Below are 24,465 nucleotides of genomic sequence, written 5' to 3' on the forward strand. Positions count from 1 at the left end.
ACCTACAAGGCCCTGCATGATCTAGGACCTCATTTCCTAGATTCTTATCCTACATACCCTACCTCTCTTAGGGATTCTTCTTCTTTTCTTCTCCTTTTACTTTTTCTCCTTCTCCTTCTTCTTCTTCGACAAGATCTCACTCTGTTGTGGCGCACTCATAGCTCACTACAACTTCAACCTCCTGGGCTCAAGTAATCCTCCTGCCTCGCCTCGCATGTAGCTGGGACCACAGGTGTGTGCCAACCACGCCTGGCTAACTTTTAAAAAAAGTTTTTGTAGAGATGGGGGTCTCAGAGCTTTTGCACTGGCTGTCCCTCTGCCTGAGCACTCTTCCCCCGTACAGCTGCAGAGCACGCTTCCGATCTTCTTTCAGGTCTTTGCTCAATTATCACCTTATCCCTGAGGCCTTTAACCATCTTATAGAAAATTCCATACATACCCTCGCCTCCTTTACTCCTTTATTTGTCTCCCTGGAATGGATCACCATCTGACTATTTATTTATTTATTTATTTTTGAGATGGAGTCTTTGTTGCCCAGGCTGGAGTGCAGTGGCACGATCTCGGCTCACTGCAACCTCCGCCTCTCAGGTTCAAGTGATTCTCCTGCCTCAGCCTCCCAAGTAGCTGGGATTACAGGCGCTCACCACCACGCCTGGCTAATTTTTGTATTAGTAGAGAAGGGGTTTTGCCATGTTGGCCAGGCTGGTCTCCAACTCCTGGGCTCAAGCGATCCACCCACCTCAGCCTCCCAAAGTGTTGGAACTACAGGCATGAGCCACCACGCCCAGCCTTAGATTTATTTGTCTATCTGTCATTCACCACTCGGTAACATGGAAGTAGCCCCCATAAGGTCAGGGACCTGGTCTTTTTTGTTTACTGCTGTATCCTCAGGCCTGCAGTCGTGCCTGGCACATAGTCGGTGCTCAAGACTTTTTTCTTTTTTAAGACAGGGTCTTGTTGTGTTGCCCAGGCTGGAGTGTAGTGGTGCAATCATGGCTCAGTACAGCCTCGATCTCCTGAGTAGCTGGGATTATAGGTGCGTGCCACCATGCTTGGCTAATTTTTGTATTATTTCTGTAGAGACAGGGTTTCATCATGTTGCCCAGGCTGGTCTCCAACTCCTGGCCTGAAGTGATCCTCCTGCCTTGGCCTTCCAAAGTGCTGGGATTACAGGCAGCACTTACACCGTGACCAACCAAGAAATGTTGGTTGAATGAATGCATTGCTGTGGCCATGGGGGTGGTAGGGTGTTATGACCCACAGCCTGCTGTAGTGCAATCACATGGTTAGTGTGGGGGGTGGGGCAGGTTCTTCAGAGAAAGTGGGGATCATGGTGCTAACAGAGCTGCCGGGAGAACTGGGACCCACTCAGACCTGTGCCTGCCTGTGAGTTCTGATGGTCTGATACTTTCACATACATTATTTCTTTATCCCTCACAACACACCAAAAAAAGTAAACATTATTACCCCCATTTTACAGTTGAGAAACTAAGGCACAGAGAGGCTAGGTAGTATATGATGGTCACACAGGATTTAAGGCTACACTCATGAGTTTTGGGCCCTATTTCTATGTCTGTTTCATTCCTGTTCTCCTGTACTCACTAAACACCAAGGGGTATGGCAACCCCTACCCCTGCTTTCCCTCCACTCCCCCAAAGTTCCCATTTGGCCAGCCCCGTGAGAGAAGCCAGCCCCAGCCCCAACCTCTCCTCCCTCTCCCTCGGTTCTGCAGGGCAGTCCTCGCCTGCTGGGAAGGGTTAACAAGGAGTGTTTGTAGCAGCCGCTGTCTCCAAGGAGAGGGGAGGAAAGCAGAGCGGGGAGGCCGGCAACCACCCCAGGCTCTGTGGCCGCAGCTAGCAGAGGGTAGGAGGCAGCCAGCTTGATCTCTCCAGCTCTGGGGAAAGAGAGGAGTGTCCTCACTTCCATCTGGCCTCAGAGGGGTGAACTCTGAGTGGACTGGGCAGCCTGAGAGCAAGGTTGCTGCAGGGCCACCAGGGAAAGCTCTGGCAAGGACTGAGGAATGTGGGGGAGCAGGGGCTGGGCCAGGCCTGGCAGCTGAAGCCAGTGGCAAGTAGCAGCACTGGAGGTCCCGGGCTCTCAGCGAGTACACGGGAACCTCAGAATCAGGAAGAACCCAGCCGAGACCCAGCAGCAGCGGGAGGAAAGAGGCGGCAGTGGGAGAGGGGAGGTGCCCACCTCCTCCCCTGCTGGGGTCCAGCCATGTCCCAGCCTGCGGGAGGCAGGAGGAAGCCCAGGACCCTAGGGCCGCCTGTGTGCAGTATCCGGCCTTTCAAGTCGAGTGAGCAGTACCTGGAGGCCATGAAGGAAGACCTGGCTGAGTGGCTTCGCAACCTCTATGGGCTGGACATCGACGCAGCCAACTTCCTGCAGGTGCTGGAAACGGGCCTGGTGCTGTGCCAACACGCCAACATTGTCACTGACGCTGCCCTGGCCTTCCTGGCTGAGGCACCTGCCCAAGCCCAGAAGATTCCCATGCCCCGGGTCGGGGTCTCCTGCAATGGGGCCGCCCAGCCAGGTACCTTCCAGGCCAGGGACAATGTCTCTAACTTCATCCAGTGGTGTCGAAAGGAGATGGGCATCCAAGGTAACCACGCTGCACCCTCGTCCCCATTCCAGATGCTTATCTTGGGGGGTATTGGTCCTTGCTCAAATGCACAGGCTAGCTCTGGGGGGCAGGAGCCTGGATCCTCATTCTAGATTTGCCTTGAACCAGCTCTTTTTTCATGCCTCAGTTTCCCCACCTCATAGTAAATCCTCAATAAATAAATATATTGATGATTGATAAATGTTTGTTGATGATTACTTCAATAAGCATATATCAAGCACCTCTTCTGTGCTGAGCACTTTGCTGGGCACCAAGGACAGAGAGGAAAGAGACCCAGCGCCCAACAAATTCATGATCTAGCAAGAGAGGCAGAAGGCTGGGTGTGGTGGCTCATGCCTGTAATCCCAACACTTTGGGAGGCTGAGGCCGGTGGATCACCTGAGGTCAGGAGTTCAAGACCAGCCCGGCCTAACATAGCAAAACCCTGTCTCTACTAAAAATACAAAAATTAGCTGGGCATAGTGGCAGGCTGAGATAGGAGAATTGCCTGAACCCAGGAGGCAGAGGTTGCAGTGAGCTGAGATGGCGCCACTGCACTCCAACCTGGGTGACAGAGTGAGAGTCTGTCTCAAAAAAAAAAAAAAAAAAAAAAAAAGAGAGAGAGAGAGGTAGAGGGATAGATACGTAAATTATAGCCTACTGTGGCAAAGGCTTGACCTAGAGGTGTAATGCTGGGAGCCAGGGGAGGAAATAGCAGCCTGATTAGGTGGAATGGGGCTGAGAAAGTTTGCATCACAAAGGAAGGAGATTTGGCCTCAGTCTTTTTTTTTTTGAAACTGAGTCTCGATCTGTTACCCAGGCTGGAGTACAGTGGTTCGATCTTGGCTCACTGCAACCTTCACCTCCCGGGTTCAAGCAATTATATGTGCCTCATCTCCTGAGTAGCTGGGATTACAGGCGCCCGCCACCACACCCTGCTAATTTTTGTATTTTTAGTAGAAATGGGGTTTCACCATGTTGGCCAGGCTGGTCTCGAACTCCTGACCTCAAGTGATCCGCCCGCCTTAGCCTCCCAAACTGCCGAGATTGCAGGTGTGAGCCACCACACCCAGCTGGGCTGTCTTGAGGGATAAATAGAAGTTTGTGGGAAGGGAATTCTAAGCAGGGGGGATGACGGGCAAAGGCGCAGAAAAAGCATGGTGTGTGAATGACTAGGGAGAGGCTGGTGGTGAGGGCACAGGGCTAGGATGAGGAGAGAACATGGGAGGAGACAGATGGGATGATGCCAGGGAGGGGCCCCATCATGCTGGGGCTTGTAGGGCTCAGGGAGTGACATGTCGGGATCCTTCATCTCCTTGGCCTTGAAACCAGGAATGGGATGAGACTGGATGTTGTGCCATTCTCCAGGCCAAAGGTGGCAGGGGTGAGACTGGGGAAAGGGTCAGGCCTGGGCTACTGGCTGGTGGCCGGGCACTGAGAACAGAATTGGAAGGTTAATAGAAGCTAGTGCTTTAAGGAATGTTTGCATATGCCGGACATTGTGAATGGTTAGCAACTATTACCATATTCAATCTTCACAACAACCCCACGAAATAGACTACATCCCCATTTTACAGAGGAGGAAACTGAGGCTCAGGGTCTAGCTCAAGGTCATGCGGCTGGTAATAAGTCAGGACTCCAGCCTTAGTGGTTGGCTCCAGAGCATGTCCTCAGCATGCCTGGTTGGGCCTGGGTGGGAGCTGAGTTTGAGATGCCTGTTGGAGATCGGAGGAGAGAGGCGTGGGTGGAAAGTGGAACAAACCGCTTCCTGCTCCTGGACCCATCCAGGCAAGCTGAGTGGGGAGAGGGGAAGGTGGAGTTCATCCTTCTCTCATCCACAGTCACAGCCAGTCTCCAGGTCCCTTTGCTTTGCTGTCACCTCTTCTCATCCGCAGCCTCTCCTGTGAGATGGGCCGCGTGTCTGTCCCCAGCACCTGGGCAATTCCGCCCAGACCCCTCCTAGGGGGCTGACTTGACCCCAAGATTCTGAGACCCAAACCACTCCCCATGTCTGCTGCCCCAGACTGGGGATGACCCCAGGGCTTTCCTCCCCGCTCGCCCCTGCCCCGGAGGCTCAGGTCCTCTGGGGGCTCACGCTGCCTCTGCCCTTTTCTCCCCGCCTCCACTCCAGAGGTGCTGATGTTCGAGACGGAGGACTTGGTGCTGCGCAAGAACGTGAAGAACGTGGTGCTGTGTTTGCTGGAGCTGGGCCGCCGGGCGTGGCGCTTTGGTGTTGCGGCGCCCACACTCGTGCAGCTGGAGGAGGAGATCGAGGAGGAGGTGCGGCAGGAGCTGGCCCTGCCCCCGCCCGACCCCTCGCCGCCGGCGCCCCCCAGGCGCCAGCCCTGCCACTTCCGCAACCTGGACCAGATGGTGAGGGGCTCTGCACACGCCCTCAGGGGCCCCTTCCCTTTGTCCTTCGTGCTCCTCTCCCCAGTCCCACTCCAGCCCCCTCTAACCCACCCCCTTCTTGAGCTCCATTGTCCACCCTGACCCGAATTCACTGTGTGGCTTTAAGGCACGGTTCCACTCTGAGCCTCAACCCTAACCACGCGTAGTAATTAATGGCCATGTCGTTTCTCAGGCGTTCTTACCAACCCAGCACTGGATGCCCCTCTCATTTAACCCCTGCTGGGACAGTTTTCAAGAACACCGACTGTGGCACTCTCCGAGACACCTTGGTTCAAGTCTTAGTTCCACTGCTTTGCAGCTGTGTGACTTTGGGCAAATTATTTAACCTCTCTGTGTCTGGCTTCCCTTATCTGCAGCATGGGGACAGTAACAGCACCTACCTTCTATGAATGCTGTGATCAGTAAATGAGCCAGCACATACAAAGTGTTTGGAACAGGGTCTGCACAGAGGGCCACTTCGCAGCAGTTAGTTCTGTGTGGTTAACCCCTGGGGAAAATGGAGCTCAGGCAGTTTTCTTAATGAAAAGCCTATGATGTAGTGGATACAGGGCACTGACCTGAGCCTGTCAGATCCCACAGTCCCCCCGTGACACTCTGCAGCTTCCATCAGCTCTGGACCTCATGGTAGGTAGGTCCATGGGTGACCACCCAGGTCTCGTTCTCGCTGGGTCATTTACAGCCTTATCTACTCCCTCCTTGCTTCTCATTCCCCAGCTCTGACCTCAGCAGAAACCTCAGGGGTGACCTGGGGGGCAGGTAGGCCCCCCATTTTGACCCAGAGTGGGCAAAGGAGAGGGCTGAGTTCACCACCCGCCCGCAGGTGCAGAACCTCGTGAGCCACTGCACGTGCCCAGTGCAGTTCTCCATGGTCAAACTGTCTGAGGGGAAGTACCGTGTGGGTGACTCCAACACCCTCATCTTCATCCGGGTAAGTCCAGGCTGGGGGTCAAGGGACCCCCAGAATAGGGTTTCTTGCCCAGGCTTGGGACAATGACACTAAGTCTCCCAGAATATGGGACCTTGCCCAGGCTTGGAACAATGACACCTCCCAGAATATGGGACTTTGTCCAGGCTTGAGGACAATGACAGTAAGTCATCATTCACCCCAAGCCATCAGGCCTTGGAGCTCTCCTTCTCTCCCTGGGAGAATTCCAGGAGATTCCTGGCAAAGGTGGCAAGCCTATCTCCTCCTCCCATCAGGGCAGCCAGAGCCACCACCCTCCCTCTCCTCCACCGTAGCCTAATCTAGAGCATGTTCTCAGGCAGAGTGGGGTATGGAGAAGGGTGATCACACTTTTCCATTCCACTCCACCCACAGACTTGATTAGAGGAAGCAGCTTGAGAACCCCAAGTTTGGTTTCAGTGCACGGCCCCAGCCACATGGACCCCATAGTTCCACCCCTACCACTTGCCTGGGGGTACATTCAGCAGAGTGAGTAGCAGCACAGGTCTGAAAATGTGCCTCCTACCCCAATACCTGGCTGTGCCTCACCAGAAACGGTCTGTACCCACGTGAGCGGCCAGCAGCTCGGGGCATGGCCCAGCCATTTCCTTGGGCACAGGCCACACCTGGGAGCAGAGCCAGCTCTCTGGGCCCTCCCCTAGACCTGAGGCAATAGCCCTGTGATGCAGATAGGGGCAAGAACTTGTGGCCCCACTTTCCAACACAGGAAGCTGAAGCTTGAAGAGACATGTGACTTGCCTGAGGGTGGAGTGGGACCAGGACTCCCATGGGCTCTCCACACAGGCCACAGGGGCAAAGCCAGTGGCATTAGGGCCCTGTTTTAGGTACAGGCATGTACAGATGCAAAACCGTTTACAGCAAAAGGAGCGCTCTGGGGGCAGGCTATACAATGCCTTTGGGATCCCTTGACCAGTTGTGGGACAGCTTTCAGCCTGGCTCCCACCTTGACCGCATGTGTTATCTGATGCCAGTCATGGAGGAGGAGATTCGGGCTGCCTTTTTACAGCACACACATACATCTACGTGTGGATGGGTACATGGATGAGAGCATCCCTGAGTGAGTGCCGGAAGCCCGCGAGCTGGTCCAGGAAGAAGGGCTGCCCTCCACCCCGCCCTTAACCTCACCCTTGCCCCCTCAGATCCTCCGGAACCATGTGATGGTACGTGTAGGGGGCGGCTGGGACACACTGGGCCATTATCTGGACAAACATGACCCCTGCCGCTGCACATCTCTCTGTGAGTCCCCTGAGGGTCCTCTCCCTGTGGGGTTGGTTGAAGAGGCCTAGCTCTGGGTTGGGAGGCTGGAGGCAGAGGTGGGAGGTATGTCTGATCTCCAGGAGGGGAGCGGTAGGTGGGGAGGTGTGGGGGAGGCTGGAGGAAGGCAGGCAGTAGTTGGGCACAGTACAGTACTAAATGTCGCCACAAGATGGCGGGCAACACACGCAGAAGCAGCATTTGGCCACGGTGCGTTTTAGCAGAGCTTAGGTCTGGCTCTGGGATCCACAGTGTTGGCACCAAGTGTGACTTGGAGGGTCTTTAATTCTTCCATAATCTCCATCAACGCCTCCAGCCACTCCAAATAAGCACATGCTCTAAGGGAAAGTTGTGTACCCGCACTAAAAACATAGCTTTAAATAAATCCCGCAGCTGGGTCCCCTAAGCCCCTCCCGTAAAGAAACTCCGGTGTTGCCACTGTAGGTCCCACTGTTTTTAATGTGGGATGCGGGGCATGGGACCACTGGGGGAGGAACAATGGTCCCCATTGGCAGGAACTGAACCCTTCTCTCCTCTCCTTTCTCCGGGGGACTGTTGGTAGCACACAAGCCAGGCAGCTTCCTGAAGCCCCCGGCCCCACCAGTGCAGCATGAAGTAAGGGTTCAGGATGGACCCTCACAGACCCAGCCTACAATGACCATCAGCCGCTCACAGAGTCCACCACCCCCTGTGGACTGGAAGACATATACCTCTTCAGACCGAAGGCTGAGGCCCCCCACCCCATCCTCCCCCAGACCCCGCAGGGAACGGGGAGCAGGGACGGGGGCCTCCAGAGAGATGGCACCATTCCTGAGGTATGGGGAAGAGACAGGGATGGGGCTCTTTTTCCTTTGGAGTGCACATTCTCAGAGGTCACCACACTCCAAGATAAAAGGAGCAGATCCTCGGCAGTGCCTCTACCCCAAGACCACAGGTTTTGGAACCAGAAGCATACCCAGTACCTTTGGGATAATGTGGTTACTTCATATGCCTTCCCATTTCACAGATGAGGAGGCTGAAGCTCAGAAATGGAACAGACTTACTGAAGGCTTCCTACCATTTCATGGTAGAGCAGAGACTAAGACGGAGACTGTGCATTCCCCTCTGTCTCTCCACTGCCCTGCAACTGGTCTGAGGCCGTCCCTCGAAGGATCTGAAGTCACCTCAGGCCAGGATCAGGCTTCCTTCTATCTGCTACACAGGGAACAAGGGCGAATAGACTTAGGCAGTGACTGCCATAAGGAGGATTTCTGGGCAGTCACGGAGGAGAGGGAGCATAGGTTTCATTCAGCGTGAAGTCTAGCCCCCTGGGTGTTCTCACTGGGGAAAGACTGTCACTTCCCAAAGCCAGGGACCACACTAGATGACCCTGCCGGCCTGATGAGTCTCCCTTTGCAGCCTTGTGATTCTCCCTTTCAGGTGCCAGGAGAGGTCTCTCATCCCATCTTGGAGGCAGCCGACAGCTGGGGACAGCCCACCCAGCCCCCAGTCCTCATCTACCCAAAAAGGCCGAGACCCACAGTGTACCTTGTCAGGAAAGAGGGAGGAGAGATACCCCCCTGAACTCCCCAGGGGAAGGATTCCCACATCTTGGGTTCATGAAGAAACAGACAGCTGGGGAACCGATGCCGGGAACCCCACCCCACAAAGACTCCAAGCCATTGAGGCCACCACCAAAGGGATATCAGCAAGAGGACCATCTCCCCTGCCTCCTTCCTTTGGCCCAGCCGAGTGCCTGGGCCTCAGGCTGCCACTCCGGGATGAGGCCAAGGGTGCGTTCTTCCAGTTCAGGGAGCCAGAGTCTGTCCGTTCTCCAACCCCTGTCCAAGGCCTAACCAAGATCCCCATCCGGCTGCCCCCTGCTCGCCCCCCAACACCAGGAAGGAGCTTTCCTGGTGCTACAATTGGAAGTCCCAGGACAGAACTTGGGAGAGACCCCGTCCCACAAAGGGCCGTCACTGTGGACCTGGCTGGGTCCACGCATGGGGACTGCTCTGTGGAAGTGAGGCAGGAGGACCGGCAGGAGGACCAGCAGCTGGACGTCCAGGTCATGGCAGAGGCCAGAGAGTCCTGGGACCTGGGCCCACAGGAGCAGGAGGGGCGGTACACACCTCTGCCCTTGGGCAGGAACAAGGAGCAAGCCATCTACTGTAGCCTTGAAGAGGAGATTTTGGGCAACATGAAGCTGCTAGAAGTCAGGAGTGCCTGTCCGCAGGGCACAAGGTCTGGGGTCATCCCTCGCAGTGGGGTCTACATCCCCAGGCTGGTTGGGCAGTGGCCTGAGCCTGGGGGTCCTTATGACAAAGTCATCCAAGAACTGGCTCAGGGGCCCCCATCCCTCCTTAAAGTGGACCTGGAAGCCTGGAAGGCAGCCCCAACTGGCTCCCCTAAGCCAGCTGTTACCCCAGGACCGGGAAGCCTCAAAGGGAAGTTGGGAGCCAGACAGAGTGGGCCCAGGACAAAGGCAAGCCTGAGTGCCAAGGGCACCCACATGAGGAAGGTCCCACCTCAGGGAGGGCAGGACTGCTCGGCTTCTACTGTGTCTGCCAGCCCGGAGGCCCCCACACCTTCGCCCTTGGACCCCAACTCTGACAAAGCCAAGGCATGTCTGAGCAAGGGCAGGAGAACTCTCCGGAAGCCCAAGAGGGTCCCGTCCATCTACAAGCTGAAGCTGAGACCCAGGATTCGGCCCCGGAGAGACCACAGGCCTGAGAAGCAGCCTTCACGAATCCCCAAGCCACTGGCCTATGTCTTCCTGGGTCCAGCCAGGCAGCCCTCCAAGGACAGGCTGTTGAGAGCTGTGCTGGGCAGCAAGGGAGGGGAGGCATCCCGGGTGGATGGAGCTTCAGTAGGTGAGGAGGAGGAGGAAGGAAAGGAGGAGAAAGAGCCAGCCGCTCCATTGGAGAGCAGCCCCCAACCTCCAGAGGGCCTGCAACCTCACTGGCTTAATCAAGCTCCACTTCCACCTGAGGAGGAGTCCTGGGTCTGAGGCACATGAATGTGTTGGGTAGGAGGGAAGCAAAAAGGATGGCCATGTATACACTGGATTCACAGCTGCGGGAACAGAAGGGATGTTCCCTCACCTCCACAAAGGGCCTTGGGCAGGAGTGGGTCAGAAGACAAATATAGACTCCATCTGCTCATCTGAGCAAAGGGGCAACCCACTGCTCTCACTCCAACTCCAGAGGTAGGCCAGGGGCAGTAGGACCATCCTATATCTCATTACTCTCCCCTAGAACAGCTCACCACACTCCAGGCCTCTGGCCCCTGGCCATGCCCACCTGTTTCCATAACTCCCATAAGTTATTAAATGCATGTGATTCTGCCCTTGAGCCCCCAGCTTCTTTTTTCAAATTTCAGAAACAGAGTCTTGCTCTGTCACCCAGGCTGGAGTGCAGTGGCGCTATCATGGCTCACTGCAGCCTCGAACTCCCAGGCTTCAAGTGATCCTCTCACCTCAGCTTCCCAAGTAGCTGGGACTACAGGTAGGTGCCATGACACCTGGCTAATTTTATTTTATTTTTTAGAGATGGGGTCTTACTATGTTGTCCAGGCTGGCCTCAAGCGATCCTCCTGCCTTGGCTTCCCAAAGCACTGGGATTAAAGATGTGAACCACTGAGCCTGCCTCCCCCTGCCCCCCAGCTTCTTGAGTCCCTCACTCCAGGACTGTGGTGGTGCGGGGAGGTATAGCTTCAGATGTTATCCCACTGGAGGAGATGGGGACTAGAAGGAAGGAGTTGGTGGTGAGAGAGGCTTCCTCTTTTGAGGCTCAGCCAACCTTGCCAGGCAGCCCCATCTTTCCTGGAAGTGGCTGGTGGGTCAGCACCACGGACAGAGACCAGTCCTGCCCTCAACACACAGGCTCCCACAAGGCACCCTTGCCCAAGATTTCAAAGCTTTGCTCTGGAGTTTGGGACCTGAGATCACTCAGGGACAAGACGGGTGGCTGAAAGTGTTCCTAACACATCTACATCCAAGAAGTTATGACTGAGAGGCTGTAAAGTCTCAGCCTTGAGTGGGAAGGACGAGACGCAGACGGAGAAGCTGGGATTGAGTCCCATTATGGAAATTTTCCAAACAGTGGCAGGGGAGAAGTTCTGCTTCCCTTCCGAATGGTTTGAATTAGCTGGAGGGTTTGGGGTTAGGTGGAAAGGTGACAAATCCCAAACTCTTCACCGGTGGTCTCCCTGTTGACCTGGGCTTTGGGACTGGGGGCCACCTCACCACCTTCACCCTCCTTCCACATGGAGCTCAGCAGGCAAGCCCTGTGGGGACCCCTCCCCTCCTACCATGAGGAATGGAGCCAACACCTTGGTACAGAAACGAGGGAAAACACTCCCTGATTTTTAATCTGACTTCGGGTAACAGCTCAATGGGCGTCACACACACTTCCAGACCCTGTGGTGGGAAACCCTGGGAGGGGGTGGAAGGAGAAGGACAGAGACTCAGAATGGGGGTGGAGGGACCTGAAATCCAAGACCTGGGTTGAGGTGGAGGCGGAAGGGGGCCTGTCAGGGGATACATTCCAATGGCTCCCACAGGGGAGCAGCCAGAGGCCTGGGCCCCGCCCCCCCACCCCAGGTGCCTCAGAGTTGGTGATGGGGCATGTGAGATGCTGCCATCCTTCATCCGCTCCCTCTGGTGAACCAGGGGGCAGGGGTGCAGGAGACTAAAGGGGCAGGCCCTCTTTGTTACCCTCCCAGCCACTCTAAGGTGTGGGGAAGGGGAGCCACCTCCTCTGTGTCAGAGGGAGGCTCACAGAGGGCAGGTCACTTGCCCAAAGTCCTGCAGCACAGCAGGGACTAGAATGCAGGAACACTAGACTGCCCAAGGTCAGGGCGGTTGCTGTGAGGCTGTGCTACCCCCCACTTGGTGGACAGAGTGGGAATCCGCTGGGGAAGCAGAATCATAGATTCCCCCTACAATGGATGTTGGTGATAAATTCCCCACCCACGACCCTTCCCCCAGACTCTGCTCCATCACCACTCTGGGCTACCTGATTTCCTGGTCTATATGCTGCAGCCTTGGCTAGGTTGGCCAAAGCGGAGTTGTCCTCTCTGCCCCTCTTATAACAAGGGACCTTGCTGTCCCCCCACCAGGCCAGGGCTGAGGGCTCAGCCTCAAGGACAGCTTTCTTTGGCCAGGGGAGCAGGGGACAGGGCACCACTTGTCCCTCCCTCCAAGTCCCCCATCCATCAATCCCTCATGCCATTCCTAGAATCTTCATTATTATTGTTATTTCTAAATCGGTACAAAACTGACAGTGATCAGCTCCGGTGACGAGAGGTAGAAACCCGGCCAGGCAGCCGGAGAAAATGGGGTGGAGTGAGTTAGGGTATAGGGCTGACTGGTGTTGGGACAAGAGGGTGTCAGATCCTGAGGGCCTCCATCTGTGGCAGGAGGAAGATGCAGGTGTGTCTCCCCCAAGTACAGGGGTCCCCACCATTCTTTCCCTGGCTCTGTTCTTCCCCAGATTAATCAGGATAGTCTGAGATCTGAGGCAGGCAGAGTCTGGGGTAGTCAGATGGGGTTGAGACGGGGCAACAGAATTTTCACTGGGACAACCTAACCCCCTTCCACGACCAGACCCCAGAACCCAACATTCCCCAGTCTGACAGATCAGATTGCAGTATGCAGAAGGGAATAAAGGACTGGAGCCTGGCATCATGAAAAAGAAGCTATCCTTTGGGGGGCTCCCTTTCCACACTCTGTCCAAAAAAAAAAAAAAAAAAAAGTTTTAACCCAGGGGGTGATCTGGCTTTGGGGTCAGGAAGAGTGAGGGGCACCTGGCAGGGACGGACCATCGAGTTAAGGCTGGAAGGTAGGTTGTTGTGTCTCTGGGGGCTGCTGGGCGGGGAGGTCTCCCTGGAAGCCGGAGAGCTCAACCTTCTCCCCTCACTGATCTGGGACCTCGGTCCCCCGGACCCCTTGATCGTGGTCCTTGGGCCACCCGCATCTCTGCCCTGTGCCGGTGGTGCTGACAGTCAGAAGGCCTGGCCTCACAAAGAAGCTGCCAGGATCTGCGACAAGGGGATGGACGAAATGAGAGCCCTGTGAGCGGAGCTGGGAGGGGACTGGAGGGTAGGTGAGACAGGTAAGTACCAACAGACGCTGGGGTGGGCGGACACGGGAAAGGAAGACACCAGGCAAAGACAGACACATTCTGGAGAAGACAGGTGGGGGCCCGGCCAAGGCGGCACCTCGCCACCCCCAGCCTCCATTGCACGCTCACCCCCATCCCAAAAGGCTGTGGCACCCCCGCGGGTCGGGCCGGGCACTGCACTAAACACAGCACTGAAGGCGGCTGTCCCAGGAAGCCACGGGGGCAAGGGGCAGGGCTGGGCAGTTACGGAGGGCTCCCTCTCGCGCTCTGCTTCTCACCGGGAGATGCGTGGCTGCAGGGGCCTCAGGCCGGGACCGTCACAGTTCCATTTCCCGCCCGCTCCCCGCCCCAGCCCCGCAGTACGGCCCCGCCCTCCGCTCGGCCAGTGCCGGCGCAGCCCGAGGGGCGCGCAGGCGTCACATGATGGCGCAGCGGTTGCGGCGCAGCGCGCCCTGGAAGCGCAGGGCAGCGTGCACGTGCTTGCAACGGGCGCAGCCGACGCTCTTGAGCAGCTCGCTGAAGAGCAGCAGGATGTGCCAGTTGTACTTGGCCGAGCATTCCACGTAGCCGCACTTCCAGGTCTTGCGTACCAGGTGCGACACGTTCCAGCGCGGGATCACGCGTCCGCGCTGCAGGTCCCGCTTGTTGCCCACGATGATGATGGGCGTCTCTGAGGTTCCGATCACCCTGTGGGGCGAGGCAGGAAGCTCAGAACTCTGTCAGCCCCACAACCGCTGTACTCCCAGCAGGGCAGGCTGTGCCTGGCCAATACTACCACCACCGTAGGTTCTGCTCCAGGCGCAGCCCTAAGCCCTGGAGGTGTTATATTCTCTGATCAGCACAACTGATCTAAAAGATGGGTTCTACTGTTATCCCCATTTTACAGATGAGGACATAGGCTTAAATGTTTACTGGCTTCAAGTCATGCAGCTGAGTGGCCCTGGAAGTCTTGTTCCAGAAGTCCCAGTTCTTAACTACTGCACTACTCTAGCCACCCCCACAGCCAGGGTCCCAACATGAGTTGACAGAAATGGGAACAGCACAATGTATGCATGTTTGAGTGTATGTGTGGAAATCTTAGAACACATATACCTCTGTCTGTATCCCTATACTGTGCCCTTTTCACAGGGACTGGCTAGCACTGGGGCATCCACAGAGGTGGCAATGGACTGTGTTCCAGCCTCTCACCTCGTCTCCAGGATCTGCTGGCGGATGGTCTTGACGTACTCAAAGCTGTCAAAGCAGCAGATGTCGTAGACCAGGATGTAGGCGTGGACACTCCGGAGTCCCCTGCAGCAGGCGTCTGCCCACTCCTGCAATATCCCCAGCCAGTACCAGGGTCAGAGCAGCCATGAGGGCTCCCCTAGCCCCCAGACACCTCCCATCAGAGGGGCAGTGCTCTCACCTGCCACTGCACCTGAAGCCTTCCATACCCGACCATCCCCAGGAGACCAGGCCCAGGGAGAATGGAGGAGCTGTAGCCTCCCCATTCCCAAGCCAGGATGGAGCAGGTCACATTGTTTGATCTTCAGGGCCACTGCCTTGCTCCATGTTGTGCCCTCATCCATCCATCGAGGCCTTTATGCCTTATGGCATTTATTAAGTACCTCTAAGAGTCCAGCTCTGAGCTGGGTGTTGGACCTGTTAAAATTCTGTCTTCCAAGGTTCAGCTAAAGTGCCACCACCTCCAAGAAGCTTCCTGATTTCCCATCCTTCCTGTAAGCAGGGGACTACTCCCTTCATCTCCTGTGTTCTCACAATCCTTCTATTACACTTTCATTAGAGCTGTTCCATCTCCAGTTCCCCACTTCTGCTGTGAGCTCCTGAGAAGGCCACAGCCAGGCCATCCTCATTTTTATATACTCCCTCTTCCTCCCTGAGTGTCTAGCACTGTTGGCTCAAAGCAGGTGCTCCTTAATAGCACTACCTGGGCTGGTGAGCTCTCCATGGCCCAAGCTGGGATCAATGCAACTCCTGCCTCTGCCACTGCCCTCAGACTGCTACCTGATGTGCCCCTTCTGTATGCTTCTCTCTGCCCTCAGGGTTGAGAAACAGAAAAAGATTCAGACTGGATGCATAATGGGCTGATGTAGAGTAGGGCCCCTGGGCAGCTCCAGGGAGATGAACTTCCTGAATGTTTGTGGCAACTTCTCAAGGGATTGGGGGGTACAGCTCAAGTTGAAGAGACTCCTAGAAAGGCCAAGTACACTAAAGAGAAGTTTCCTTAACAGATTCATTAGTCAACGTGCCAGCTGCAAGAGCGGTTTCAGGCAGCCAGTGTGTGGAAAGAAGGGGGTCCCTAAAGGTGGGGGGACAGAGGCCTCCAAGGACAAAGGAAACCAGAGTCTTCTCCCACCAAAGCCCAGGCAAAAGACTAGAAGAAGGTGGAGGTATGTCTCCTGTCCCAGCATCTGAATTGAGTGGGGCAGGGGCCAGGCACAAAGGAGGACTACAGTTCTCCACTTCCAAGAAGGATCAAAAGGAAACGACTTTGGTGGCAGTAGTGCAGAGTTAAGTCCAACTTCAGAACAGCACTTCCCAACTCAAAGGCTTAGAAGATGCTGCAGTGGATTTCCCTAGGGAGATGATGTGGCATCTTTTCTTTGTGCTGAGGTTTAAATTTTTGGTGCGGCGGGAGGATGCCGAGGACAAACCTAAAACCGTAGGAAACTGGTTTCTTAGGCCAGGGAAGACTGCATTCTGCTGGACACAGTGATCTCCAGGAGCCTGGAACCTGTGTATACGGATGTTCCCACGATCCCCCAAGACCAATGGAGATCAGTGAGAAGTGGGAGGGATGAGAGGCTCCCAGTCTCTTCAAGCTGTCTGCTGGGGAGAGGGAGCAGCTGCCAGCTTTTGAGGGTGACAGCCCCACCTCTCCCCCAACATGTTGCCTCCTTGAGGGGAACTCCTGGCTTCCTCCCACCCACTCCTCTCTGGGGGTTCCTAAAAGAGAGAGAAGGAAGGCCCCTGATTGGCTAGCTTATCCCTTTCCCCTTGATTGAAGGGAGGAAGCAGGGTTCCAAACTGTAAAAGGCCATCTTGGGGCTATGTCAAGACAGAGAAGGAGCAATAGAAAGGGAGTCCAGTTTCAGGGACAAGGCTCAGCCACCTGCATCTCAACCATGCATTTGCTGATAATTCCTTTGGTGAGTTGCAAGCACCTGATAATCTCAGCTTCCTTCTCTGATAGAAGGGGCTGCAGAAGACACTGAGACTTACACCCAGGAAACACTACTCTCCTGGGCTCTATCTCATCTGGCATTGGAGAAGAATGTATTATTTTGTTTTCAGATGGTGGCCATCAGGATTCTTAGGTTTTATACTTAATCTTTGGTGCCTTGAGGATACCTTTTTCACAGTATTTCTCTGCCGAAAGTCCCTTACTGGGCTCCAGGAGTGAAATCTTGGATATCTTAGAGTCCAAAACTCAGGGTCAGTCAAGAAGAAAAAAGCCAACAACCCAATAGAAAAATGGGCAAAGGACATCAATAGTTCTTGAAAAGAGAAACACAAAGGCCCTTAAACCTATGAAAGACGCTCAATTTCACCCACGATCAGAGATGCAAATGGAGACTACAAGGAGAATATCATATCTTATCTCTCAGATTGTCAAATATATTGTCAAAAGTTTGACAATATACTCTGATGGCAAGACTGTAGGAAAACGGGCTCTCATATACATTGCTCACAGGAGCACAGCATACGCCACTGCTATGGAGGGCAATCTGGAAATAACCTCCCCTCCAAACTCCAGTTACAGTCACACTTTTTTTTTTTTTTTTTTTGAGACAGGGCCTCACTCTGTCACCCAAGTTGGAGTGCAGTGGCACTCTCAGCTCACTGCAGCCTCAACCTCCGGGCCTCAGGCGATTCTCCCACCTCAGCCTCCCAAGCAGCTGGGACCACAGGCATGGAGCACCATGCCCGGCTAATTTTTTGTGTTTTTGGTAGAGACGGAGTTTTGTCATGTTGCCCAGGCTGGTCTCGAACTCCTGAGCTCAAGTGATCCGCCTGCCTCAGCCTCTCAAAGTGTTGGGATTATAGGCATGAGCCACCTCACCTGGCTCTGTATTCACAATGCCATTTCCAGGCATTGTGATCCAGCAGTGCCATTTCCAGCAATGCCCTTTCTGGTAATTGATCCCACAGATATACCTACTTATGTTCAAAATGACTTATCTACAAGGCCATTCATTGTGGCACTGTTTGAAACAGCACAAGACTGGATACCACCCACTTATCCAACAAGAAAGGACTCCATGGTATAGCTCTTCAATGGAGCAGGGCGTGGCCATGAAAAAAGAATGAGGAAGTCCTCTAGATAATGGCCTGGAAAAATCTTCAGGTTATAATAGCAAGTTAAAAAAATTGAGGTACAGCGCCAAGCACGGTTGCTCACACTTGTAATCCCAGCACTTTGAGAGGCCAAAGCAGGAGGATCGCTTGAGGCCAGTAGTTCGAGATCAGCTTAGGTAACACAGCAAGACCCATCTATACAAAAAATTTTTTAAATAAAATAAAATCAAGGTACAGAACAGTATGGTTCTTGTTTTTGTTTTTGTTTTGTTCTTTATGTAAGAAGCAGGGAAGAATGCATTTTCTTACTTGGGTAAAGAAACACTGAAAGTATGGATAAAAATCTGATAAGAGGCCAGGCGTGGTGGCTCATGCCTATAATCCCAGTACTTTGGAGGCCTAGGCAGGCGGATCACTTGAGGTCAGGAGTTTGAGACCAGCCTGGCCAACATGGTGAAACCCCATCTCTACTAAAAATACAAAAATTAGCTGGGTGTGGTCGCAGGCGCCTGTAATCCAGCTACTCAGGAGGCTGAGGCGGGAGAATCGCTTGAACCCGGGAGGCGAAGATTGCAGTGAGCCGAGATCGTGCCACTGCACTCCAGCCTGGGCGACAGAGGGAGACTCCATCTAAAATAAATAAATAAATAAATTTTAAAAAAGAAAGAAAAATTCGATAAGAATGGTTATAGAGAGTGGGGCAGGAATCAAGGTAAAGGGGGCAAGATGAAATAAACAAAGCTCAGTGTGTAGGCTTGGAGCAAGATTTGAATGTCCAATCAGGTGATTGTTAAAGTCTCCTTTAGAAGAGAACTAGAAGGCCCTGCACCCAGACTGTCTGCCCTGACAGGCTCAGCCTCACTGCTTCCAGGGCAGATGCGGGATCAGGCTTCCATCTTTCCTCCTGACCCCAGGTGCCTGGGATGGGTGAACAGGTGTCTCCGGCAGATTAGGCCAGGGCCCTCCTGCCTGGTGTTGCTGAGAGTGCTGAGTGCTGAGCTGCCTGCCAGCTCCCAGCCCAGGGTCTCAGCCTGAGAGACTGCTTGATTTGCTCAGTTACACCTGGACGAGCCTTGTCCCCTGCCTTCTGGGCCTCCACCACTGTGCCTGTCCTTCCTGGAAAAGCTCTGTACACTCTGGTCAGAGGCTTCCTTCAGTGAGCAAACATGGCCTAGAGCTCAGCTTCCTTTTTCTCTCCACTCCCTCTCAAGTCAGAGGTTGAGAGAGGGCAAGAGGACCTGGTTCCAGCAGGCAGTGGGGAAGGAACACAATAAGTGAGGACCCTCGGGCATTTAAATCCAAACCTGGCAGGGAGGGTGCCCAGCAGGCAGGTCCTGAGGTCAGGGGCAGAGCATCACTTAAGAGAAGAGGGCGTTGGGCAAGAGACCTGACTGGGGTCTCCAGAGTCTCCAAGAACACACCTTTCCCAGGGCCCCGTCTATTCTGCTGCTGTCCCTTCTCCAGAGGATGTGGAGTGAGGTTATGGTAGGCACAGCTCCGAATACTCACTGTAGCCTAGTGTTCCCTGTCCTTTTCTCTACTGACTCTTACCTGCCTAAAACCTATTTAGTTGAGACATCACCCTCTGTGACCCCCCAACTCCACCCCAACACATCTGGATGGCCTAGATGCCCCCTTAAGGGCTGCCCCAGCTCCCTGCTCCTCCAATCATAGCACTTATCACACCATATTCGCCTTTTCTCACCAGACTATGAGTTTCTTGAAAGCAAATTCCATAAATTTTTTGCTCACCATACTGCACCAGTGCCCACTGCAGGGCCTGGCACACATTGAACGGTCACCAAATATTTGTTGAATAAACTAGCACACCAATGAATGGATTCCTGGAATGGCTCTAAGCAGAGTGGCCCAAGGTGCAGTGTGGAGCTCCCAAACTCAGTGATGGGGCCCTGGCAATAGGGCCCAAGCTACAGCAGTTTGGAATCCAGCCTCTCCCCTACCCATCCATTTCCCCACTAACCCATGCCCCCCAGGGTCCTCCTACCTGGAGCGTATTGACAGGGAAGGCGCTGATGGGTGGAAAGTCGAGGATCTGGAGGTCGTGCACGTGGCCGTTCATGACGACAGCAGGCAGGTAAAGGCGGCGGGCGGTGGTGGGGACGCAGACCTCGCTGAACTCGTTGTACAAGAACTGGCGCACGATGGCACTCTTGCCCACACCTCGCGCCCCCAGCACGGCCACCCGGTAGGTGGAGACCATGCCTCCCGCCCCACTCCGCCACCTCGTCCTTGCCGCTGTCTGGGGCTCCCCCGGGCTGCATATTCCAGGGGCTGGGGGCTCAGCCACCGTCAGGACCAACCATTGCTGCCTCTGCTTGCCCTGGGCCCTCTGCGGCCTCCACCTGGACTGTGGGGACAAGAGGTGGGCTTAGTGCACTGGCTTATCCCTGGACGTGTCCTGCACTTTTCCACCTTTGGGATTTTGCTGAAGCTGTTACTGCCACTTAGAATGCCTTCCCTCTCCCAGAACCCCTGTGGCTGCCTTTCCAAAACCTCTCCATCCCTCCTCCATTTTTTCCTGCATTCCAGTAGTAGGGCCCAATCTTTCTTGACTTATGACTTGACTTTTCTCCAGGTCCAACTCCAACCAAAACAGGCTGCAGAGCAGAGTGGGAAGGGCACTGGACTTGGTTTGATCCCAGCTTCCCCACAGAGCCTGGGACAAGACGGCAACACCTCTGAGTCTGTGTCCTCCTGAATGAGTGGGACTGGGCAGGTGTGTCTCAGTGCTGGCACTCCTGACATTTTGTGGGGAGAGAACTCGATTGTGCAGGACTGCCCACACATTGCAGGACATTTGCTTTCCGTGGCCCCCAAGAGGTAACTGCCAGCCTCCAGACACCATGATGACCAAAAACTCCCCCTGACCCCATTTCCAAATGCCCCTAGTTGAGAATTCTGCACTAGATGACCATGTCGCCTCTGGGGTGCAACACTGCTGAGCACTTACTCTGCTGGCATGCTCATATGGTTATCCTTGGTCAGTACGACATCTCTAAGGGATAAGTACTGTTATTCCCACTTTAGAGAGAAGCTTAGAAGGAGTAAGAAGTGTGCCCAATCACAACCCGAAGGGCAGCTACTCCTTTCTACGATGTCGCAGTACTTCTTCCAACTTTCAAGTTGGCTGGAGTACAGTGGCATGATCTCGACTCACTGCAGCCTTCACCTCCTGGGTTCAAGCCATTTTCCTGCCTCAGCCTCCCGAGTAGCTGGGATTACAGGCACCTGCCACCACACCCAGATAATTTTGGTATTTTTAGTAGAGATGGGGTTTCGCCATGTTGGCCTGGAATCCCTGACCTCAGGTGATCTACCCACCTTGGCCTCCCAAAGTGCTGGGATTACAGGCATGAGTCACCGCGCCTGGCCAAGTTCAGTGATTCTAACCAGTGAATGCATATAGGCCAAGGTCTGGGTCTGATTCTCTGGCATCCCCTAGAGCCCAGAGGGCCTGGCACATAGCAGGTGCCCAGAAAAGGGCTGCTAGGGGTTTGGGCCTTGATACGAATTCATCAGCTCTGGTGTGTCCTTGCTGCAGGTCAGTGGGCAAATCACCTTCTCAACTGGAGCCATGCTTCTGCACATAGGTAAAATGAGGTCAACAGCCCCTACTTCTGAGAAAATCCAAGTAAATCTCTTAGCCAGGAAAAGGAGAGAACCTTTCTTCTTTTGTTGATGATGGTGACCAGAGAGGCTGTTACATGCCTGAGACCTCCTGTCTGGATTCCCAGGAGGGTGACATCAGCACTTGCTAACTGGCTCCAGGGCAGGTGGGTTCGCCGGATTCTGGCAAGGCCATGCTTTTCCGCATGGGTGCATACTTCTCTGCAGATGCATGTTCTTTCCACATATGCACAAGCCACAGCTGAATGTCCCCCAGGTTGTCCTGGTTCAGAGGACTCACTCCACGGGGTATGTGCACACACAGCATAGTAAATACAGGTCAGGATGTGGAATGAGAACCGCCAGGGCTTGATTCCTAGCTCTGCCATTCACCTGAAGTGTGACCTTGGGCAAGAAACTTAATAGAGTGTTATGACGTGTGCATGTAAAGCCCAGTGCCTAGGCCAGAGTAGGTGTTCAGTAAACAGTGACCACTGCTATGGGCAGGGGTCATTCATTCATCTAAGCTTCCCACAAACTTAGCAATGGAACCTCCTAGCAATCCCAGGAGGGGCTGCTATCTACTGTTGCATGAGCTCACATGCATGCAGTGTGTGTGTGAGAGATTCTTCTCATTTTATTGAAGGTTTAAAAAACAAACAAACCCCCCAAAAAACAAACCCAGTGACTTAGGGAAGTGAAGACCTCATAGTCAGTTGAGTTGTTAACTAAGATTAGGACCCTGAACTCCTTCCTGCCCCATGCAGTGTCCCTTCTCCAACAGGTGTTTATACACTTACATGGGCTCCCAACTAGGGGGAAGTACCTATCCCTCCTCCCCATGTGTCCCTCCAGGTCCCGAAGCCCCTTAGGCATCCCTGGACACCACTACCTCCAGCATGGCAGAGAGACTCAGCTGGGTTAATTACATAACCAGTACAGGCAGGTGGGGAGTGGGGAGTCCTAGGGGAGGAAGAGAGGGCAAGGAACGCCAAGAAGAGTCCTGGCCTCTCTCTGGGTGTGGCAGCTCAGAGATTTCTAGGATGCACCCTACCTGCAGATTGTCGCGGACACCACACTCCCTGCCCAGAAACCAGCCCTTTCTGGGGAGTGGCAGGGAAATGCAAGAGGGGCACTGCCCAGGAGCTAGGGAGGGGGCGCAGGAGGCCCCTAGGCTGGGGCCAGCCTCCTGGAACTCATCAGGCCCAAGTGTGGCCCTGTCCCCAACTCAGAAGCGATCGGTGCCCCTTCCTTCTTTCCAGGCAGAGGTCCTGGATCTAAGAGTATATTAATCCAACACCCTTGGCTGAGTGCGGAAGGGAGGGGGCTGTCCCAGGAAGCAGGGCCCAGGCCCCTGAGCGCTTTCTCCCCAAGGCCTGCGCTCTGCAGTGAGTCTGCAGACAGCGCCCGGCAAGAGACTGCCCGGAAAGAGAGGCAAGAGACCAGAGACACACACAGGGGGCGAAGCCTGGTTCCGTCCCCTTCCCTGCGTCTGGACACCTGGGTCGCTGCCCAAGGCTGAGAGCGGGGGCTTCGCGGATCCCAAGGGCCGGGTCACAAGTCTGCCAGCTGTTTGTTCCAACCACGTTCGCCTGGGGGTGGGCTGGGGGCGACAGAGGATGCTGCGCTCCCCATGACCTGATTGGTAGGAGTTTGGGGGGATGTAGAAGCCCAGCTCGCTCTCCGCCTCCAGCACCTTGCAGGCACCCCCACCCCCAGCTCCAGCTCTCACGTGGCGGCCCCGCACCGCTTCCCCGCCCGCCCGCCCGCCGGCCCCCTCCTAGTCCCGGACGCCCCTCGCCCAGGCCGTCTCCTCCTCCCCCGACCCCGGCCCGACCCCCCGAGCCCCTGACCTGGCCCCGCTCCACCCCTGACCGCTTCCCCTCCTCCCGCCGCTTACCCGGGGCCGTCCTAGCTGCCCCCTGCCCTGGCCGGCCGGTCGGCGGGGCTGAGCTCCCCCCGGGCTCCGGCGCTGCCCCCCGGCTCCCCCGCCCGGGGGGAGAGAAGTAGGGGCGCCCCCGCCTGCCCAGTCGGGGCGGGCTCAGGGCGGGAGCGCGGGGGCAGATGCGGGCCGCCGAGGGGGTAGGAACCTCCAGCCCCAGCTCTCCCTCCGGAGCGCGCCGCCTGCTCGCGCTGGAAGGAGGAGAGGGGGCGGGGGTGCGGGCTGGCATTCCGCTGGGTCCCTGAGCCTGACATATTCGCTTGGGCGGCCCTGGACGAATTCTTTAATCGCTGACCTCGACCTTCGCACCCCTCCAGACTCTCCCTGCGGGAATTTAGCTGTAACTTGGAGGAGCTGAAGAAAGGCATGGGAAAGCCCTCAAGGCCTTTGCTCATTCCGACTCTTGGCCTCATATGCCCCTCGCCCAGGCCTGTCACCAGGCCACTGTGTGCCCGCCCAGGCCTGTCACCAGGCCACTGTGTGCCCGGCACAGTGTGCCCTGCACTGTGTGTTAGAGACATCCAGGCTCTGCTCCTCCACCCTCCTCAAGGGCTGAGCTAAGGGTGATCACTCTCACCCTTCACTGCTGCAGTGAAAGGCAGAGCTGGCTGGCACAAAGAAGGTCTCCCCTGCCAATGCGTGACCTCCACACCCCTAAAACTGTCATAGGCCTCTTCTCTCCAGAATGGGAGATACCAGCATTTGTCAGGATTGATGGCAAAATCACCCATGTATTTATTCTAAAAGTCATCATCTCTAACCTTTGATGATCAATGTCATGTCATAATCAATGTCATCATTGATAGGCAACCTCTATTTTGCCAGTGCGCTATGAGCTTTGCATGCATCCTCAGATTGAATCCTCACAGTTCTATGGGGTAGATTGTTTCCTCCACTTTACAGATGAGATAGTTGAGGTCGAGAAGCTTGTCTCACTTAGATGTAAAATGTGAATACAAAGATTGGGAGTCCCTAGCTGAGCAGTCACTGATGAGTCTGGTATGAGGCTCACAGTCCAATGTGAGATCAAAAGCAGACATACAACATTAAAATGTGCTGTGTGCAAAGTCAAGGTTCTGCGGAGGGCAGGGGAAGTGGGACAACTCATTAGACGAGTCACTGAAGCTTCGCAGGAGGCAACTTTCAAGGAAGCAACCTTGAAAGAAGTAGATTTTGGGGCTGGGTGGAGGGAGATTGTAGCAGAAGAAAGCTACGGAAGTCAAGAGCAATTACACAGGCTTGAGAAGTGAGTCTGGGA

At 55.0% G+C, this 24,465-nt stretch overlaps 2 protein-coding genes across 4 annotated transcripts; one reads left to right on the forward strand and one right to left on the reverse strand.

The window, feature by feature from the left end:
* The first annotated feature begins 781 nt into the window (after positions 1-781).
* On the forward strand, positions 782-10,560 carry GAS2L2 (growth arrest specific 2 like 2). The gene is made up of 6 exons (XM_019027215.4): positions 782-2,605; positions 4,737-4,978; positions 5,838-5,945; positions 7,121-7,217; positions 7,798-8,050; positions 8,655-10,560. Exons 1-6 carry the CDS (start codon positions 2,221-2,223, stop codon positions 10,222-10,224), a joined length of 2,655 nt encoding a protein of 884 aa, XP_018882760.3. The 5' UTR covers positions 782-2,220; the 3' UTR covers positions 10,225-10,560.
* RASL10B (RAS like family 10 member B) lies at positions 8,319-23,405 on the reverse strand. 3 transcript variants are annotated; one of them, XR_010133819.1, is made up of 5 exons: positions 23,166-23,402; positions 19,644-20,006; positions 14,528-14,652; positions 13,618-14,026; positions 8,319-8,429 (listed from the first exon to the last, which is right to left on the reverse strand). XR_010133819.1 is itself a non-coding variant. In XM_031011286.3 (4 exons), the coding sequence occupies exons 2-4, from the start codon at positions 19,857-19,859 to the stop codon at positions 13,756-13,758; spliced, it is 612 nt and encodes a 203-aa protein (XP_030867146.1). In that variant the 5' UTR covers positions 19,860-20,006; positions 23,166-23,405; the 3' UTR covers positions 11,552-13,755. The 3 variants fall into 3 exon arrangements, 1 of the variants encoding a protein (XP_030867146.1); XR_010133818.1 differs by lacking the exon at positions 8,319-8,429 and adding an exon at positions 11,552-13,256; XM_031011286.3 differs by lacking the exon at positions 8,319-8,429 and having other exon boundaries at positions 11,552-14,026; positions 23,166-23,405.
* Positions 23,406-24,465: the final 1,060 nt, after the last annotated feature.

This window comes from Gorilla gorilla, chromosome 4, assembly GCF_029281585.2.
Source record: "Gorilla gorilla gorilla isolate KB3781 chromosome 4, NHGRI_mGorGor1-v2.1_pri, whole genome shotgun sequence".
In the NCBI taxonomy this organism is placed as follows: Eukaryota; Metazoa; Chordata; class Mammalia; order Primates; family Hominidae; genus Gorilla; species Gorilla gorilla.